We start from the raw sequence: 21,576 nt of genomic DNA, 5'->3' as shown, positions 1-21,576 counted from the left end.
TTATATTTAGGAAGTAAAAGAAATAGGAAAATGATAAGAATTGAGAATACCCACATCAGACACCACATACGAAATAACTGTTACACAGCCTAGTTAGTAACTTTTGCCATTCTGTATTTAATGAAATGCTTTATTTATAAGGGGGCAGGAACAGATGAGAAGTGCCTGATTGAAGTCTTGGCCTCCAGGAACAACCAACAGATACACAACCTGGTGGAGGCATACAAGGATGGTAAGATATATTTCTTCCTCCCATTAGATGGTAAGATATACTTCTTCCTCCCATTAGAATAGATGGTAAGATATATTTCTTCCTCCCAATAGAATAGATGGTAAGATATATTTCCTACCTCCCATTAGAATAGATGGTAAGATATACTTCTTCCTCCCATTAGAATAGATGGTAAGATATATTTCTTCCTCCCATTAGAATAGATGGTAAGATATATTTCCTACCTCCCATTAGAATAGATGGTAAGATATATTTCTTCCTCCCATTAGAATAGATGGTAAGATATATTTCCTACCTCCCATTAGAATACATGGTAAGATATATTTCCTACCTCCCATTAGATTAGATGGTAAGATATATTTCTTCCTCCCATTAGATGGTAAGATATATTTCCTCCCTCCCATTAGATGGTAAGATATATTTCCTCCTTCCCATTAGATAGTAATATATATTTCCTACCTCCCATTAGAATAGATGGTAAGATATATTTCTTCCTCCCATTAGAATAGATGGTAAGATATATTTCCTACCTCCCATTAGAATAGATGGTAAGATATATTTCCTACCTCCCATTAGATTAGATGGTAAGATATATTTCTTCCTCCCATTAGATGGTAAGATATATTTATTCCTCCCATTAGATGGTAAGATATATTTCCTCCTTCCCATTAGATGGTAAGATATATTTCCTCCTTCCCATTAGATGGTAAGATATATTTCCTCCTTCCCATTAGATGGTAAGATATATTTCTTCCCTCCCATTAGATGGTAAGATATATTTATTCCTCTCATTAGATGGTAAGATATATTTCCTCCCTCCCATTAGATAGTAAGATATATTTCCTCCCTCCCATTAGATGGTAAGATATATTTCCTCCTTCCCATTAGATAGTAAGATATATTTCCTCCTTCCCATTAGATAGTAAGATATATTTCCTCCTTCCCATTAGATGGTAAGATATATTTCCTCCCTCCCATTAGATGGTAAGATATATTTCCTCCCTCCCATTAGATAGTAAGATATATTTCCTAACTCCCATTAGATAGTAAGATATATTTCCTAACTCCCATTAGATAGTAAGATATATTTCCTCCCTCCCATTAGATGGTAAGATATATTTATTCCTCCCTCCCATTAGATAGTAAGATATATTTATTCCTCCCATTAGATGGTAAGATATATTTCCTCCCTCCCATTAGATGGTAAGATATATTTCCTCCTTCCCATTAGATGGTAAGATATATTTATTCCTCCCATTAGATGGTAAGATATATTTATTCCTCCCATTAGATGGTAAGATATATTTCCTCCCTCCCATTAGATGGTAAGATATATTTCCTCCTTCCCATTAGATGGTAAGATATATTTCCTCCTTCCCATTAGATGGTAAGATATATTTCTTCCCTCCCATTAGATGGTAAGATATATTTCCTCCCTCCCATTAGATGGTAAGATATATTTCCTCCCTCCCATTAGATGGTAAGATATATTTCCTCCCTCCCATTAGATAGTAAGATATATTTCCTAACTCCCATTAGATAGTAAGATATATTTCCTAACTCCCATTAGATGGTAAGATATATTTCCTCCTTCCCATTAGATGGTAAGATATATTTCCTCCTTCCCATTAGATGGTAAGATATATTTCCTCCCTCCCATTAGATAGTAAGATATATTTCCTCCCTCCCATTAGATAGTAAGATATATTTCCTCCTTCCCATTAGATAGTAAGATATATTTCCTCCCTCCCATTAGATGGTAAGATATATTTCCTCCCTCCCATTAGATAGTAAGATATATTTCCTAACTCCCATTAGATAGTAAGATATATTTATTCCTCCCATTAGATGGTAAGATATATTTCCTCCCTCCCATTAGATAGTAAGATATATTTATTCCTCCCATTAGATGGTAAGATATATTTATTCCTCCCATTAGATGGTAAGATATATTTCCTCCTTCCCATTAGATGGTAAGATATATTTCCTCCTTCCCATTAGATGGTAAGATATATTTCCTCCCTCCCATTAGATGGTAAGATATATTTCCTCCTTCCCATTAGATGGTAAGATATATTTCCTCCCTCCCATTAGATGGTAAGATATATTTCCTCCCTCCCATTAGATGGTAAGATATATTTCCTCCCTCCCATTAGATGGTAAGATATATTTCCTCCCTCCCATTAGATGGTAAGATATATTTCCTCCCTCCCATTAGATGGTAAGATATATTTCCTCTCTCCCATTAGATGGTAAGATATATTTATTCCTCCCTACCATTAGATAGTAAGATATATTTCCTCCCTCCCATTAGATGGTAAGATATATTTCCTCCCTCCCATTAGATGGTAAGATATATTTCCTCCTTCCCATTAGATGGTAAGATATATTTCCTCCCTCCCATTAGATGGTAAGATATATTTCCTCCTTCCCATTAGATGGTAAGATATATTTCCTCCCTCCCATTAGATGGTAAGATATATTTCCTCCTTCCCATTAGATGGTAAGATATATTTCCTCCTTCCCATTAGATGGTAAGATATATTTCCTCCCTCCCATTAGATAGTAAGATATATTTCCTCCCTCCCATTAGATAGTAAGATATATTTCCTCCCTCCCATTAGATGGTAAGATATATTTCCTCCTTCCCATTAGATGGTAAGATATATTTCCTCCTTCCCATTAGATAGTAAGATATATTTCCTCCCTCCCATTAGATGGTAAGATATATTTCCTCCCTCCCATTAGATAGTAAGATATATTTATTCCTCCCATTAGATGGTAAGATATATTTCCTCCCTCCCATTAGATGGTAAGATATATTTCCTCCCTCCCATTAGATAGTAAGATATATTTCCTCCCTCCCATTAGATAGTAAGATATATTTATTCCTCCCTCCCATTAGATAGTAAGATATATTTATTCCTCCCTCCCATTAGATAGTAAGATATATTTATTCCTCCCATTAGATGGTAAGATATATTTCCTCCCTCCCATTAGATAGTAAGATATATTTCCTCCCTCCCATTAGATGGTAAGATATATTTATTCCTCCCATTAGATGGTAAGATATATTTATTCCTCCCTCCCATTAGATAGTAAGATATATTTATTCCTCCCATTAGATGGTAAGATATATTTCCTCCTTCCCATTAGATGGTAAGATATATTTCCTCCTTCCCATTAGATAGTAAGATATATTTCCTCCCTCCCATTAGATTAGATGGTAAGATATATTTCCTCCTTCCCATTAGATGGTAAGATATATTTCCTCCCTCCCATTAGATGGTAAGATATATTTCCTCCCTCCCATTAGATGGTAAGATATATTTCTTCCTCCCATTAGATGGTAAGATATATTTCCTCCTTCCCATTAGATGGTAAGATATATTTCCTCCTTCCCATTAGATGGTAAGATATATTTCCTCCCTCCCATTAGATGGTAAGATATATTTCCTCCCTCCCATTAGATGGTAAGATATATTTCCTCCCTCCCATTAGATGGTAAGATATATTTCCTCCTTCCCATTAGATGGTAAGATATATTTCCTCCCTCCCATTAGATGGTAAGATATATTTCCTACCTCCCATTAGATAGTAAGATATATTTCCTCCTTCCCATTAGATAGTAAGATATATTTCCTCCCTCCCATTAGATAGTAAGATATATTTCCTCCCTCCCATTAGATGGTAAGATATATTTCCTCCCTCCCATTAGATAGTAAGATATATTTCCTACCTCCCATTAGATAGTAAGATATATTTCCTACCTCCCATTAGATAGTAAGATATATTTATTCCTCCCATTAGATGGTAAGATATATTTCCTCCTTCCCATTAGATGGTAAGATATATTTCCTCCCTCCCATTAGATAGTAAGATATATTTCCTCCCTCCCATTAGATGGTAAGATATATTTCCTCCCTCCCATTAGATAGTAAGATATATTTCCTACCTCCCATTAGATAGTAAGATATATTTCCTACCTCCCATTAGATAGTAAGATATATTTCCTCCCTCCCATTAGATGGTAAGATATATTTCCTACCTCCCATTAGATAGTAAGATATATTTCCTCCTTCCCATTAGATAGTAAGATATATTTCCTCCCTCCCATTAGATAGTAAGATATATTTCCTCCCTCCCATTAGATGGTAAGATATATTTCCTCCCTCCCATTAGATAGTAAGATATATTTCCTCCTTCCCATTAGATGGTAAGATATATTTATTCCTCCCTCCCATTAGATGGTAAGATATATTTCCTCCCTCCCATTAGATGGTAAGATATATTTATTCCTCCCTCCCATTAGATAGTAAGATATATTTATTCCTCCCATTAGATGGTAAGATATATTTCCTCCTTCCCATTAGATGGTAAGATATATTTATTCCTCCCATTAGATGGTAAGATATATTTATTCCTCCCATTAGATGGTAAGATATATTTCCTCCCTCCCATTAGATAGTAAGATATATTTCCTCCCTCCCATTAGATGGTAAGATATATTTATTCCTCCCTCCCATTAGATAGTAAGATATATTTATTCCTCCCATTAGATGGTAAGATATATTTCCTCCCTCCCATTAGATAGTAAGATATATTTCCTCCCTCCCATTAGATAGTAAGATATATTTCCTCCTTCCCATTAGATGGTAAGATATATTTCCTCCTTCCCATTAGATGGTAAGATATATTTATTCCTCCCATTAGATGGTAAGATATATTTCCTCCTTCCCATTAGATGGTAAGATATATTTCCTCCCTCCCATTAGATGGTAAGATATATTTATTCCTCCCTCCCATTAGATAGTAAGATATATTTATTCCTCCCATTAGATGGTAAGATATATTTCCTCCTTCCCATTAGATAGTAAGATATATTTCCTCCTTCCCATTAGATGGTAAGATATATTTCCTCCCTCCCATTAGATAGTAAGATATATTTCCTCCCTCCCATTAGATGGTAAGATATATTTCCTCCTTCCCATTAGATGGTAAGATATATTTCCTCCCTCCCATTAGATAGTAAGATATATTTCCTCCTTCCCATTAGATGGTAAGATATATTTCCTCCTTCCCATTAGATAGTAAGATATATTTCCTCCCTCCCATTAGATGGTAAGATATATTTCCTCCCTCCCATTAGATAGTAAGATATATTTCCTCCCTCCCATTAGATGGTAAGATATATTTCCTCCCTCCCATTAGATGGTAAGATATATTTCCTAACTCCCATTAGATAGTAAGATATATTTCCTCCCTCCCATTAGATAGTAAGATATATTTATTCCTCCCATTAGATGGTAAGATATATTTCCTCCCTCCCATTAGATAGTAAAATATATTTATTCCTCCCATTAGATGGTAAGATATATTTCCTCCCTCCCATTAGATAGTAAGATATATTTCCTCCTTCCCATTAGATGGTAAGATATATTTCCTCCCTCCCATTAGATAGTAAGATATATTTCCTCCTTCCCATTAGATGGTAAGATATATTTCCTCCCTCCCATTAGATGGTAAGATATATTTCCTCCTTCCCATTAGATGGTAAGATATATTTCCTCCCTCCCATTAGATAGTAAGATATATTTCCTCCTTCCCATTAGATGGTAAGATATATTTCCTCCCTCCCATTAGATGGTAAGATATATTTATTCCTCCCTCCCATTAGATAGTAAGATATATTTCCTCCTTCCCATTAGATGGTAAGATATATTTCCTCCCTCCCATTAGATGGTAAGATATATTTCCTCCCTCCCATTAGATAGTAAGATATATTTATTCCTCCCATTAGATGGTAAGATATATTTCCTCCCTCCCATTAGATGGTAAGATATATTTCCTCCTTCCCATTAGATAGTAAGATATATTTCCTCCCTCCCATTAGATAGTAAGATATATTTCCTCCTTCCCATTAGATGGTAAGATATATTTATTCCTCCCTCCCATTAGATAGTAAGATATATTTCCTCCCTCCCATTAGATGGTAAGATATATTTCCTCCCTCCCATTAGATGGTAAGATATATTTCCTCCTTCCCATTAGATAGTAAGATATATTTCCTCCCTCCCATTAGATAGTAAGATATATTTCCTCCTTCCCATTAGATGGTAAGATATATTTCCTCCCTCCCATTAGATGGTAAGATATATTTCCTCCCTCCCATTAGATGGTAAGATATATTTCCTCCCTCCCATTAGATGGTAAGATATATTTCCTCCCTCCCATTAGATAGTAAGATATATTTCCTCCTTCCCATTAGATAGTAAGATATATTTATTCCTCCCATTAGATAGTAAGATATATTTCCTCCCTCCCATTAGATGGTAAGATATATTTCCTCCCTCCCATTAGATAGTAAGATATATTTCCTCCCTCCCATTAGATGGTAAGATATATTTCCTCCTTCCCATTAGATGGTAAGATATATTTCCTCCTTCCCATTAGATAGTAAGATATATTTATTCCTCCCATTAGATAGTAAGATATATTTCCTCCCTCCCATTAGATAGTAAGATATATTTCCTCCCTCCCATTAGATAGTAAGATATATTTCCTCCCTCCCATTAGATGGTAAGATATATTTCCTCCCTCCCATTAGATGGTAAGATATATTTCCTCCCTCCCATTAGATGGTAAGATATACAGTTGACGTTGGAAGTTTACATACACTTAGGTTGGATTCATTAAACCTCGTTTTTCAACCACTAAACTAATTTCTTGTTAACAAACTATAGTTTTGGCAAGTCGTTTAGGACATCTACTTTGTATGTGACACAAGTCATTTTTCCAACAATTGTTTACAGACAGATTATTTCACTTCTAATTCACTGTATCACAATTCCAGTGGGTCAGAAGTTTACATACAATAAGTTGACTGTGCCTTTAGACAGCATTGAAAATTCCAGAAAATGATGTCATGGCTTTAGAAGCTTCTGATAGGCTAATTTACATCATTTGAGTCAATTGGAGGTGTACCTGTGGATGTATTTGAAAGACTATCTTCAAACTCAGTGCCTCTTTGCTTGACATCATGGGAAAATCAAAAGAAAAACAGCCAAGACCTCAGAACAGAATTGTAGACCTCCACAAGTCTGGTTCATCCTTGGAAGCAATTTCCAAACGCCTGAAGGTACCACATTCATCTGTACAAACAATAGTGTGCAAGTATAAACACATGGGACCACTCAGCCGTCATACCGCTCTGGAAGGAGACGTGTTCTGTCTCCTAGAGATGAACGTACTTTAGTGCGAAAAGTGCAAATCAATCCTAGAACAACAGCAAAGGGCCTTGTGAAGATGCTGGAGGAAACAGGTACACAAGTATCTATATCCACAGTAAAACAAGTCCTATATCGACATAAACTGAAAGGCAGCTCAGCAAGGGGGAGGCTTGCAAGCCGAAGAACACCATCCCAACCGTTAGGCACGAGGGTGGCAGGATCATGTTGTGGGGTGCTTTGCTAGAGGAGGGACTGGTGCACTTCACAAAATAGATGGTATCATGAGGATGGACAATTATGTTGATATATTGAAGCAACATCTCAAGACATCAGTCAGGAAGTTAAAGCTAGTTCACAAATAGTTATTCCAAATGGACAATGACCCCAAGCAGACTCAGTTACACCAGCTCTGTCAGGAGGAATGGGCCAGAATTCACCCAACTTATTGTGGGAAGCTTGTGGAAGGCTACCCAAAACGTTTGACCCAAGTTAAACAATTTGAATGCTACCAAATACTAATTGAGTGTATGTAAACTTCTGACCCACTGGGAATGTGATGAAATAAATAAAAGCTGAAGTAAATCATTCTCTCTACTATTATTCTGACATTTCACATTCGTAAAATAAAGTGGTGATCATAAATGACCTAAGACAGGGAATTTTTACTAGGATTAAATGTCAGGAATTGTGACAAACTGAGTTTAAATGTATTTGGCTAAAGTGTATGTAAACTACCGACTTCAACTGCATTTCCTTCATCTCGTTAGAAGCTGAATGTCCATCAAACGATCGATCTTGATCTTGAGCATCAGAACATGATCATAATGAGTGCAAAAAGTCACTGGTTATGACATACAGTATGACATATAATAATAATAATGATAATAATACATATTTTATAGCTCTTTCCATTACAATCTCAGAGTGCTTTAAACAACAACAACAACAACAACAACAACAACAACAACAACAAGACATGCAATTTTGAAAAACCCAAACAAATAGTCAATGGCTGATCATGGCAGGCAAGGTAGTTCATTAATGGCTTAGGCAGTCAGCACCAGGAGGAAGGCTAGAGTAGAGGCAGTTCAGAGATGAAACAGAGGGGGGGGGGGGCTCACATCCAGGGGGTGTCTGACTGGTCCAGAGCTGTCCATCAGGGCACCCTGGCCCAGAGCTTCTCAGTAGTAGTCTCTGAAGTCAAACTCCCATGGGTAGAATTCGCCCACTACCGATGTGTAGCACCCACCTGGGTGAAGATACGACAGCCGCGAAAGCACCAGAAAAGCCCACTGTACATCAGTCCAGAATTGCATACCTTGAAGCTAACCAATGAAGAATACTGCTCAAAAGTTCAGCATCTTGTAGTGTGAAGTTTGTAATTTCCACTTGAATTCACATTTCCTGTTGCTTCCAAATTATTTTCCTGCTGTGAGAAACGGGTCAAATTAAGATTAGACATCTGTACAGCTACTGTATGACATATAACAAACACAGCATATTCCAGTGAAATCCTGGTTGTATTATTAACTGCCTGTGTTGTTGCTGTCTTCAGCTTACGGCTCAGACATCGAGGAGGATGTTACAGGAGACACCTCAGGGCACTTTAAGAAGATGCTGGTGGTTTTACTCCAGGTTAGTGAATGCTATGCCAGTAGTGGATCTAATATGATTTTATTATTTGAAAGGCTGTCAATAGCTTGTTTTTCTAAGTTGAGTTTTTTTGTTTTTGTAAGTAGATATAACCAATCTGTTAACTAACTTGTTGTTGTCCTAACCAAAGCATTTGTGTAGCTGTTTAGTCAAACATTGTGTGTGTGTGTGTGTGTGTGTGTGTGTGTGTGTGTGTGTGTGTGTGTGTGTGTGTGTGTGTGTGTGTGTGTCTGTGTGTCTGTGTGTGTGTGTGTGTGTGTGTTTCCAGGGAACCAGAGATGAACCAGGAGTAGTGCATGCAGAGCTAGTGGAGGAGGATGCTCAGGTGAGTGTTTGAAGCAGTAGTACAGAACACGTTCACCGCAATACAAACCCACCAACTGTTTCTTCCTTTTCCCTTCCTAACCTGATCAACTCCTTTCTACCTGTCTGTAACTATCCCTTTTCAACACTTTTCAACGCTTTCAGGCGCTGTTTGCAGCCGGGGAGGAGCAGTGGGGCACAGAGGAGTCCATTTTCATTATGTTGCTGGGAAACCGCAGTGTCAACCACCTCCAGATGGGTGAGTATAACACCGGGGTACATAAACATGAGGCTGAGCGCGACAACAGTATCATGACCTCAGCCTGACCAGAACACTGGTTACATCCCAAATGGCACCCTACTCCCTACATAGTGCTCTGTCTATAACCCATAGATGTTAAAAGTAGTGCACTATGTAACGATTAGGGTTCCATTTGGAACGAATCCATTATGATGTCAGTGTGACATCTACTTGTGTTAATCGGTAATTTCTTGTCACACCCACAACACTGGTTGTATCAGGCTGCTGAGTTATGTGTCTGTGGTCTGGTCTCAATAGTCCACTGACTAGGATAGCATGCCAGGGAATGACTCCGTTCTCTGTCTTCCTCCTGCAGTGTTTGATAAGTACCAGGAGATAGCAGAGAAGCCCATAGAGGACAGTATCAAGAGTGAGCTGTCTGGGGACTTTGAAAGACTCATGTTGGCTGTCGGTACGCGTTGGACTCTTTCCTTCCGCCTGGTTAAAAATCAGACTGAACCCAATTGAAATCAAATTGAACACCGTTGAGTTCACTCACCGTCGTTCAGTGGGGTTTAATCAGGCTAAAAGATCATACCTAGTTAAGTCATCCCATGAACTCTTATTTCAACATGTCTGTCTTTCTCCTACAGTTCAGTGCATCAGGAGTGTACCTATGTACTTTGCCAAGCGCCTCTACAAGTCTATGAAGGTGAACCTCAACGGTTTATTCTTCTTTCAGGCTCAGCTGCACTCATACCAACCTCACTCTGACCAACCTCACTCTGACCAACCTCACTCTGACCAACCTCACTCATACCAACCTCAGTCATACTAACCTCACTCTGACCAACCTCACTCTGACCAACCTCACTCTGACCAACCTCACTCTGACCAACCTCACTCATACCAACCTCACTCTGACCAACCTCACTCTGACCAACCTCACTCTGACCAACCTCACTCTGACCAACATTCCCTCTCTCTCTGTCTCTGTCTCTATTTCTCTCTATTTCTTTCTTTATCTCTCACCTCCCTCTCTCTTTCCCCCCTCAATCTCTCTCTCTCTCTCTCTCTTTCTCTCCAGGGTCTTGGTACGCAAGACAACACTCTGATCAGGATCATGATCTGTCGTTCTGAGATAGACATGCTGGATATTCGGGAGTGCTTCCGTATGTGCTATGAGAAGTCCCTGTACAACATGATCAAGGTGATACAACTTAACTTGTCTTAAACCCATAGATGCTTTCATCCTATAGATGTTACAATGCCTCTTCTTTGAACTTCTGTCTTAGTTCTTAGTTACCTTGTCTAGTGACTGAAATAAGAGTGACTTTATGACTCTATACTTACTGTCTACCTAACTAGCTATCTAACTAGCTATCTGTCTATCTAACTAGCTATCTGTCTTATCTAACTAGCTATCTGTCTATCTAACTAGCTATCTGTCTATCTAACTAGCTATATGTCTATCTAACTAGCTATCTGTCTATCTGTATATCTCCCTGTGTATCTAACTAGCTATCTGTCTATCTAACTAGCTATCTGTCTATCTAACTAGCTATCTGTCTATCTAACTAGCTATCTGTCTATCTAACTACCTCCCTGTCTATCTAACTAGCTATCTGTCTATCTAACTAACTATCTGTCTATCTAACTAGCTATCTGTCTATCTGTATATCTCCCTGTGTATCTAACTAGCTATCTGTCTATCTAACTAGCTATCTGTCTATCTGTATATCTCCCTGTGTATCTAACTAGCTATCTGTCTATCTAACTAGCTATCTGTCTATCTGTATATCTCCCTGTCTATCTAACTAGCTATCTGACTATCTGTATATCTCCCTGTCGTTCTAACTAGCTATGTCTATCTAACTAGCTATCTGTCTATCTCCCTGTCTATCTAACTAGCTATCTGTCTATCTGTATATCTCCCTGTCTATCTAACTAGCTATCTGTCTATCTAACTAGCTATCTGTCTATCTGTATATCTCCCTGTGTATCTAACTAGCTATCTGTCTATCTGTATATCTCCCTGTGTATCTAACTAGCTATCTGTCTATCTCCCTGTCGTTCTAACTAGCTATGTCTATCTAACTAGCTATCTGTCTATCTCCCTGTCTTTCTAACTAGCTATCTGTCTATCTAGCTATCTGTCTATCTGTATATCTCCCTGTCTTTCTAACTAGCTATCTGTCTATCTAGCTATCTGTCTATCTGTCTATCTCCCTGTCTTTCTAACTAGCTATCTGTCTATCTAGCTATCTGTCTATCTAACTAGCTATCTGTCTATCTGTCTATCTCTCTGAGTTTCTAACTAGCTATCTGTCTATCTGTATATCTCCCTCTCTATCTAACTAACTATCTGTCTATCTCCCTGTCTAACTATCTGTCTATGTGTATATCTAACTAACTATCTGTCTATCTGTATATATCCCTGTCTATGTAACTAGCTATCTGTCTATCTAACTAGCTATCTGTCTATCTGTATGTTTCCTTGTCTGTCTAAGTAGCTTTCTGTTTATCCGTACATATCTCTGTATATCTTTTAACATGGTATCTTAATGTTCTGTCTGGTCTTCTACCCAACAGGAAGACACATCAGGAGATTACAAGAGGACTCTGCTCGCCCTGTGTGGAGGAGATGATGAGTAAGTTAGTTATTGCTGATTGATAGAGCTCATCATTACTGTGTTTTGCAGTAGTTTATGTACACCACTTGGGGGCGACATTGCACCATCTCAATTTATTCACAGTTGGCAGATTTAATAATGCCTTTTCTGAGGAAACATTAAGCCAAGGAGCTGAAACCCAAAGCTTCCCTGAAAAGTGAGAGAATTTAGAATTAAATGTTGTCATAGTTCAGGAATGAGTCAGAGGAGAAATGCTGTTAATATATAACTCTCAAAGGGCAAGCCTGAAGGGTGCATGTCACTCATGGAAGATGGCAAGAGTACAAACAGATCTGTGACCAGGCTAGTGTAGGCTAGGGCTACAGCTGGGTCGTTCCAACAATTCAAATTTGACTTGGTTAAAAATAAACTTTTGATTTCACATATTTATTTGACATTCTTTCATAAAGAGCACACGTAAAACTTAATAAAAAAACATGTTTTCCTATCTCAAGAGGTACAAATAAATAAATGACTATTAAAGTGCCAAATATAGTAGCAGGGCTGACTGTAACATAGCTGACCGTAACATAGCTGACCGTAACAGATGATGATTTCATCAGCCATAAATTCCCTTGTGTCAAAATGCTGAATTTGTTACTCTAGCAAGCCTTTATTCATATAAAAAAAATGATTTATTCAATTCTCCATGTGGTCTATATTAAAGGGCACTTCATTTAATATAGCAGGCTTTTAAAAATGCAATGGTGCACAATTTCTACCTAAAATATCAAAGAGGAGCAAACGGCAGTAATTTGATGGAATGACGACCTGAATGACGACCTGAATGACGACCTGAATGACGACCTGGCTACTTTAGTGAACTATTATTAGTAGAGTAAACAAAGGAAAGGAACATAATGTCATGTTGAATGTGTCAGATCTCAGAATAGCATATTTTATCCAGGAAATTACCCCAGTGGGTTTTCTTTAGATATGTTGGGGAGTCAGGGATAGCTCTGGTTTTGTTGTTGGGAGGGGTTAGGGATGTGGCGGTCATGAAATTTCGGCAGCCGGTGATTGTCAAGCAAATAACTGTCGGTCTCACAGTAATTGATCTGTTAATTAAGATTTAGCATCTCCTGGCTTCCACACAAGCTTACAAGCCACTGATGTAGACATTTGAAACATCTACATTTTAATAAGTTTAATATATCCATGTAATATAACCTATACCATCACAATAAATCCATTATTTATTTTAGACCGGTCAAAAGAAACATGATATGAAGAAAACGTAGTCTATTTCAGAAGAACAGAATAGCGTCGTCTGAGTTGTCCTTATGTTAGGTCCTGATCTGGCTATGCCCAATGGCTGTGGGCTACACTAGTTCATTCAGCAGACAAGATTTGCTTACAATTCCCTGGCATTATTTTATATTATTTAATAGTATGAAGAATACAATATTATATTAGGAAAGTTGAGAAATAAATATAGCAGGCCTAGCCTATAGAAAGCTGATGGGATCCTCCTCTTTTTAATAGAGGCCATCACTCTGTTTTCTCACACAATTGCAGAGCCTATAGAAATGTTGCGCAACATGAGCTCATGGGCTCTTATGAAGTGTTTGATTAGATTTTCCATAACATTTGCATTGATGTCAAAGTGATTAGCGGGACAATAGAGGGCTGAGTACGAGGCAGTTAGCAAGTTTGGTAGCCTACTTATGACCATCAGCAGCATCAGAGCTTGGAGAAACCTAATTATGGTCACGTGGAATTTGACTGCCTTCATGACTCGGTAATACGGTCACCGCAACAGCCCTAGTCAGGGTTAGCTCTGTGGTTTTGTTGTTGGTGGTGTTATGTTGACTCATGGTTAGATTCAACTAGATACATTGTATTATTATAGTGTCTTTTATCTTCAGGATGCCCAGCCCAGATGGGCTTATAAACCGCTGTCTGTTTTTTGTGATTCACTGTGTTCCATACTCCTTGACTCATTGGTATGTCATTGGTCATTGCAGCCTAGCAGGAGAGTTCTTCCCAGAGGCTGCTCAGCTAGCCTACAAGATGTGGGAAACAAGTGCCACGACCAAAGTTCAGGTTCGGCCCTCTGCCCTCTGCCGTCTACTCACACATCCCAAATGGCATTCTATTCAATGAATCTGTTCTAAATGGCCCTATGTAGTACACTAATTGGGCTCTGGTCAAAACTAGTGCACTTTATATGGTTCCATTTGGGACGCATATTTTCGCTCATTTTGGCCCTCGAAAACAGCACACTACATTTCAGAGTTGCTTATAGTATAGATTGCATGTTTGTTCTGGCTCTGGCATGCATCTCATTACCTTTACAAGGATCTCTTCCCTTGCTGTGGCCCCTCAACCCCCTCCTCACAACATTTCACTAATTACACTGTTGAAATACAGACAGTTCCTGTTACAATGATCCTGCAGACATGGACATCCAGACACACACACACACACACACACACACACACACACACACACACACACACACACACACACACACATACACACACACACACACACACACACATACACACACACACACACACACACACACACACACACACACACACACACACACACACACACACACACACACATACACACATACACACACACACACACACACACACACACACACACACACATACACATACACACACACACACACACACACACACATACACACACACACACATACACACACACACACACACACTCTGATTCAGTTGTTTTCCAGGCCTCTCTCCCTCCAGGACTTCTGATCATAAACTAAATAGTGATAGAAGATTCATTGATATTTGGTTACCGTGACAACACTGAGTCTAAGAGTGTTCCTTAACTGCACATCTGTGCATGTTTGCTGCTCTGACCCTTTGAAGTCTGTCCTGTCTGTCTGTCTGTCTGTCTGTCTGTCTGTCTGTCTGTCTCGCTGTCTGTCTCGCTGTCTGTCTGTCTGTCTCGCTGTGTGTGTCTGTGTGTGTGTACTATATCTGATTTGACCCTTGCCCCCGGTCTCATCCTCTCTTCTTCAGCTCAGACCAACCATCCGTCCTGCCAGTGATTTCGACCCGGCTGATGATGCTCAGAACCTGAGGAAAGCCATGAAAGGCTTTGGTACATAGCCTCCCATGGAAAACACATCACCTTCACTCTAACCGTCTTAATGACGTTGTTGTAACTGGTTCATACATCATGTGATATTGTATGAAACAGATATATGGAAGTGTTTGATAAAACAGGTATTTATAACCATTGTTCATGTCTTCAGGCACAGATGAAGACGTCATCATTAACATTGTGGCTAACAGGAGCAACGAGCAGAGACAGGAGATCAGACAGGCCTTTAAGTCCATCCTCGGCAGGGTAAGACAGACACCCCCAACACTCACATAGTGGCGCTTTACATTGTACTGTGAAACCCACCACATCCAAAACTCAATCTGTGTGCTAGAATGTAATGACATCATTCCAGCGAGTGGGCGATGCACAGCGGCCATTTTGTGCCTGCAGTTTCACACATGGGCCACAGATGTACACAGGATAAGATGGTCATCTGTTCTGTGTTAACTACGACCTCTCCTATAGGACCTGATGAAGGATCTGAAGTCTGAGCTCTCTAAGAACCTGGAGAGGCTGATTATCGGCCTGATGCTGACGCCCGCTGAGTTTGACGCCAAGATGATGAGGAAAGCGATGGAGGTAGGAGGAGGTGGTGGTCAGTGTATATAATATATAGAAATGTATAGACACTGAATGTTTTTGGGGATGGTGGATCTCTCTGTGTGATACATATCTAGTAGACAAGTCTTAGTATGAGATAACATCTTCTGTTCTGTGTGATACAGATTTAGTATGTTCCACAGACAAAGGACAGCCTACAGGTTCTTTCTCCAGTGGGTGGTTTGATGTTTGAGACTGATATGACAAACTATGAATAAAAACAAATGTGCCTTTCGACAAGAATGGCACAGAGGAGAGAGGAGAGGAGAGGAGAGGAGAGGAGAGGAGAGGAGAGGAGAGGAGAGGAGAGGAGAGGAGAGGAGAGGAGAGGAGAGGAGAGGAGAGGAGAGGAGAGGAGAGGAATAATATGGCATTTGAAATGTCTTTATTATTTTGGAACTTCTGTGAGTGTAATGTTTACTGTTCATTTGTATTGTTTATTTAACTTTTGTTTATTATCTACTCCACTAACTTTGGCAATGTTTACATATGTTTCCCATGCCAATAAAGTAGAGCGAGAGAGAGAGAGAGAGAGAGAGAGAGAGAGACAGAGAGAGAGAGACAGAGAGAGAGAGAGAGAGAGAGAGAGAGAGACAGAGAGAGAGAGAGAGAGAGAGAGAGAGATACAGACAGACAGAGAGAGAGAGAGAGAGAGAGAGAGAGAGAGAGAGAGAGAGAAATTCCCATTATTGAGTCAGACTGGCAGACACAGTGTTGACCAAGGTAGGGGTTTCCATGGTGACTAAATCCAAAGATTCTAAAATGTAAATCCCAGCATTTAGAATACATGCGGTGTTTGGTTGCTCAAACAAACCAGAATGACAACATCTCATTCCTATTCCCGGGAGTCACACTAATTATTTCCATATTTTGCCAGGGGGCAGGGACAGACGAACATGCTCTGATTGAGATCCTGGTAACCAGGAGCAACGGGGAGATCCATGCCATGAACGCTGCCTACCGGGCTGGTGAGGCCTATAGCGTACTCCATTATAATAATAATAATAATAATAGCCCTCTTGTCTGTGTTTTAAGCTGTGGTTGTTGCCACACAGGCCATCACTGTTAAATAGTCACCACTAGCCAGCCTCCACCAAGTACACACCATCCTATATAACTACTGTCTATACACAGCATCCTCTATAACTACTGTCTATACTGTCTATATACACCATCATATATAACTACTGTCTATACACACCATCCTATATAACTACTGTCTATACTGTCTATATACACCATCCTATATAACTTCTGTCTATACTGTCTATATACACCATCCTATATAACTACTGTCTATACACACCATCCTATATAACTACTGTCTATACACACCATCCTATATAACTACTGTCTATACTGTCTATACACAGCATCCTATATAACTACTGTCTATACACACCATCCTATATAACTAATGTCTATACTGTCTATATACACCATCCTATATAACTACTGTCTATACACACCATCCTTATAACTACTGTCCATACTGTCTATACACACCATCCTATATAACTACTGTCTATACACACCATCCTATATAACTACTGTCTATACTGTCTATATACACCATCCTATATAACAACTGTCTATACACAGCATCCTATATAACTACTGTCTATACACACCCTCCTATATAACTACTGTCTATACTGTCTATATACACCATCCTATATAACTACTGTCTATACACAGCATCCTATATAACTACTGTCTATACACACCATCCTATATAACTACTGTCTATACTGTCTATACACACCATCCTATATAACTACTGTCTATACACACCCTCCTATATAACTACTGTCTATACTGTCTATATACACCATCCTATATAACTACTGTCTATACACACCCTCCTATATAACTACTGTCTATACACACCCTCCTATATAACTACTGTCTATACTGTCTATATACACCATCCTATATAACTACTGTCTATACTGTCTATATACACCATCCTATATAACTACTATCTATACTGTCTATACACACCATCCTATATAACTACTGTCTATACTGTCTATATACACCATCCTATATAACTACTATCTATACTGTCTATACACGCCCGTATATATGTACAGTATTTATTGATATTGCAGACGCTGATATTGCTCGTTCTGATATTTCTTTCTTTTAGTTCTGGGGGTATTGTGTGTATTGTTTTGTGTTGCTAGGTATTACTGTACTGTTGGAGCTAGAAACACAAGCATTAGATATTACTGTACGGATGGAGCTAGAAACACAAGCATTAGGTATTACTGTACTGTTAACTAGAAACACAAGCATTAGGTATTACTGTACTGATGGAGCTAGAAACACAAGCATTAGGTATTACTGTACTGTTAACTAGAAACACAAGCATTAGATATTACTGTACTGATGGAGCTAGAAACACAACCATTAGGTATTACTGTACTGTTAACTAGAAACACAAGCATTAGATATTACTGTACTGATGGAGCTAGAAACACAAGCATTAGATATTACTGTACGGATGGAGCTAGAAACACAAGCATTAGATATTACTGTACGGATGGAGCTAGAAACACAAGCATTAGATATTACTGCACTGTTGGAGCTAGAAACACAAGCATTAGGTATTACTGTACTGTTGGAGCTAGAAACACAAGCATTAGATATTACTGCACTGTTGGAGCTAGAAACACAAGCATTAGATATTACTGTACTGTTGGAGCTAGAAACACAAGCATTAGATATTACTGTACTGATGGAGCTAGAAACACAAGCATTAGGTATTACTGTACTGTTGGAGCTAGAAACACAAGCATTAGATATTACTGTACGGATGGAGCTAGAAACACAAGCATTAGATATTACTGTACTGATGGAGCTAGAAACACAAGCATTAGATATTACTGTACTGTTGGAGCTAGAAACACAAGCATTAGATATAACTGTACTGTTGGAGCTAGAAACACAAGCATTAGGTATTACTGTACTGTTGGAGCTAGAAACACAAGCATTAGATATTACTGTACTGATGGAGCTAGAAACACAAGCATTAGATATTACTGCACTGTTGGAGCTAGAAACACAAGCATTAGGTATTACTGTACTGATGGAGCTAGAAACACAAGCATTAGGTATTACTGTACTGTTGGAGCTAGAAACACAAGCATTAGATATTACTGCACTGTTGGAGCTAGAAACACAAGCATTAGATATTACTGTACGAATGGAGCTAGAAACACAAGCATTAGATATTACTGCACTGTTGGAGCTAGAAACACAAGCATTAGATATTACTGCACTGTTGGAGCTAGAAACACAAGCATTAGATATTACTGCACTGTTGGAGCTAGAAACACAAGCATTAGATATTACTGTACGAATGGAGCTAGAAACACAAGCATTAGATATTACTGTACTGATGGATCTAGAAACACAAGCATTAGGTATTACTGTACTGTTAACTAGAAACACAAGCATTAGATATTACTGTACTGTTAACTAGAAACACAAGCATTAGGTATTACTGTACTGTTGGAGCTAGAAACACAACCATTAGGTATTACTGTACTGATGGAGCTAGAAACACAAGCATTAGGTATTACTGTACTGATGGAGCTAGAAACACAAGCATTAGAATATTACTGTACTGATGGAGCTAGAAACACAAGCATTAGGTATTTCTGTACTGTTAACTAGAAACACAAGCATTAGATATTACTGTACTGTTGGAGCTAGAAACACAACCATTAGGTATTACTGTACTGATGGAGCTAGAAACACAAGCATTAGGTATTACTGTACTGATGGAGCTAGAAACACAAGCATTAGGTATTACTGTACTGTTGGAGCTAGAAACACAAGCATTAGGTATTACTGTACTGTTGGAGCTAGAAACACAAGCATTAGGTATTACTGTACTGTTGGAGCTAGAAACACAAGCATTAGGTATTACTGTACTGTTAACTAGAATCACAAGCATTAGATATTACTGTACTGTTGGAGCTAGAAACACATGCATTAGGTATTACTGTACTGTTGGAGCTAGAAACACATGCATTAGGTATTACTGTACTGTTGGAGCTAGAAACACATGCATTAGATATTACTGTACTGATGGAGCTAGAAACACAAGCATTAGATATTACTGTACTGTTGGAGCTAGAAACACATGCATTAGATATTACTGTACTGATGGAGCTAGAAACACAAGCATTAGGTATTACTGTACTGTTGGAGCTAGAAACACATGCATTAGATATTACTGTACTGATGGAGCTAGAAACACAAGCATTAGGTATTACTGTACTGTTGGAGCTAGAAACACATGCATTAGGTATTACTGTACTGTTGGAGCTAGAAACACATGCATTAGGTATTACTGTACTGTTGGAGCTAGAAACACAAGCATTAGGTATTACTGTACTGTTGGAGCTAGAAACACAAGCATTAGGTATTACTGCACTGTTGGAGCCAGAAACACAAGCATTAGGTATTACTGTACTGTTAACTAGAAACACAAGCATTAGGTATTACTGTACTGTTGGAGCTAGAAACACAAGCATTAGGTATTACTGTACTGTTAACTAGAAACACAAGCATTAGGTATTACTGTACTGATGGAGCCAGAAACACAAGCATTAGATATTACTGTACTGTTGGAGCTAGAAACACAAGCATTTTGCTGTACCTGCAACAACATCTACAAAATATGTGTACGCATCAAGTACAATTGTATTTTATTTGTTCTCTCAACTGTGGTACCTATTGTTGCCTTTAGGGGGAGCCAGTTGTTCTGGTAGCTGTTACTAAACCATAACACACTGAAGCACTAATCTTTACTGTAGCTATAAACACCTATGATGCTTGAATAATAGCCTTGTATTAACCTTGGTCCGATGTCTTGCAGGCTATAAGAAGAGCATGGAGGACGCCATCCAGTCGGACACCTCAGGACGCTTCAGTCAGATCCTCACGTCGCTTGTGCAGGTAACGTTTATTCCCTCGTACTGTACATCTACAAAACAACGGGACATAATATGGCCGTCCGTATAATTCTATATCAGTGAGTGAAGTCTATTCTACATAACAATACCCGTCGTGCTCTTCCTCCCCCCCAGGGGGCGAGAGAGCAGGGTCCAGCCGACTGGGACAGAGCATTGGTGGACGCCCAGGTGAGTACATCATGCAACATGACTCTCGCTCGTTAGATTTTCAACGGGGTTTATTGTGGAATAGTGTTGATTCTCTTTTCAGGAACTGGCCGATGCCTGTAACGAAGACTCTGACGACATGGAGATTAAGTTCATGAGTATCCTCTGTACCAGGAGCTTCCCACATCTCAGGAGAGGTACCAGAGAAACACTATTTAATCACTACTGACCACATCTCAGGAGAGGTACCAGAGAAACACTGTTTAATCACTACTGACCACATCTCAGAGAGGAACCAGAGAAACACTATTTAACCACTACTGACCACATCTCAGGAGAGGTACCAGAGAAACACTGTTTAATCACTACTGACCACATCTCAGGAGAGGTACCAGAGAAACACTATTTAATC

The 21,576-nt window shown here is 38.7% G+C and overlaps 1 protein-coding gene across 2 annotated transcripts in view; it reads left to right on the top strand.

Moving 5' to 3' along the window:
* Nucleotides 1-21,576, top strand: part of LOC110489191 (annexin A6) — a 41,548-nt gene that overhangs the window by 7,449 nt on the left and 12,523 nt on the right. For both annotated transcript variants that reach the window (XM_036943458.2, XM_036943459.2), the window contains exons 6-21: nt 142-232; nt 9,017-9,096; nt 9,383-9,439; nt 9,583-9,676; nt 10,035-10,130; nt 10,312-10,370; nt 10,746-10,868; nt 12,251-12,309; nt 14,298-14,376; nt 15,339-15,420; nt 15,575-15,669; nt 15,892-16,005; nt 16,904-16,994; nt 20,921-21,000; nt 21,132-21,185; nt 21,268-21,361. In XM_036943458.2, the coding sequence (XP_036799353.1) occupies nt 142-232; nt 9,017-9,096; nt 9,383-9,439; nt 9,583-9,676; nt 10,035-10,130; nt 10,312-10,370; nt 10,746-10,868; nt 12,251-12,309; nt 14,298-14,376; nt 15,339-15,420; nt 15,575-15,669; nt 15,892-16,005; nt 16,904-16,994; nt 20,921-21,000; nt 21,132-21,185; nt 21,268-21,361 (1,348 nt within the window). The remainder of the gene's footprint in view (nt 1-141; nt 233-9,016; nt 9,097-9,382; nt 9,440-9,582; nt 9,677-10,034; nt 10,131-10,311; nt 10,371-10,745; nt 10,869-12,250; nt 12,310-14,297; nt 14,377-15,338; nt 15,421-15,574; nt 15,670-15,891; nt 16,006-16,903; nt 16,995-20,920; nt 21,001-21,131; nt 21,186-21,267; nt 21,362-21,576) is intronic.

The sequence above is a fragment of the Oncorhynchus mykiss genome, chromosome 14 (genome assembly GCF_057628025.1).
Source record: "Oncorhynchus mykiss isolate SJ-2025 chromosome 14, ASM5762802v1, whole genome shotgun sequence".
NCBI classification, from domain to species: domain Eukaryota; kingdom Metazoa; phylum Chordata; class Actinopteri; order Salmoniformes; family Salmonidae; genus Oncorhynchus; species Oncorhynchus mykiss.
The sequence above is the reverse complement of the archived record's forward strand: the minus strand, read 5'-3'. Positions and strand labels throughout refer to the sequence as shown.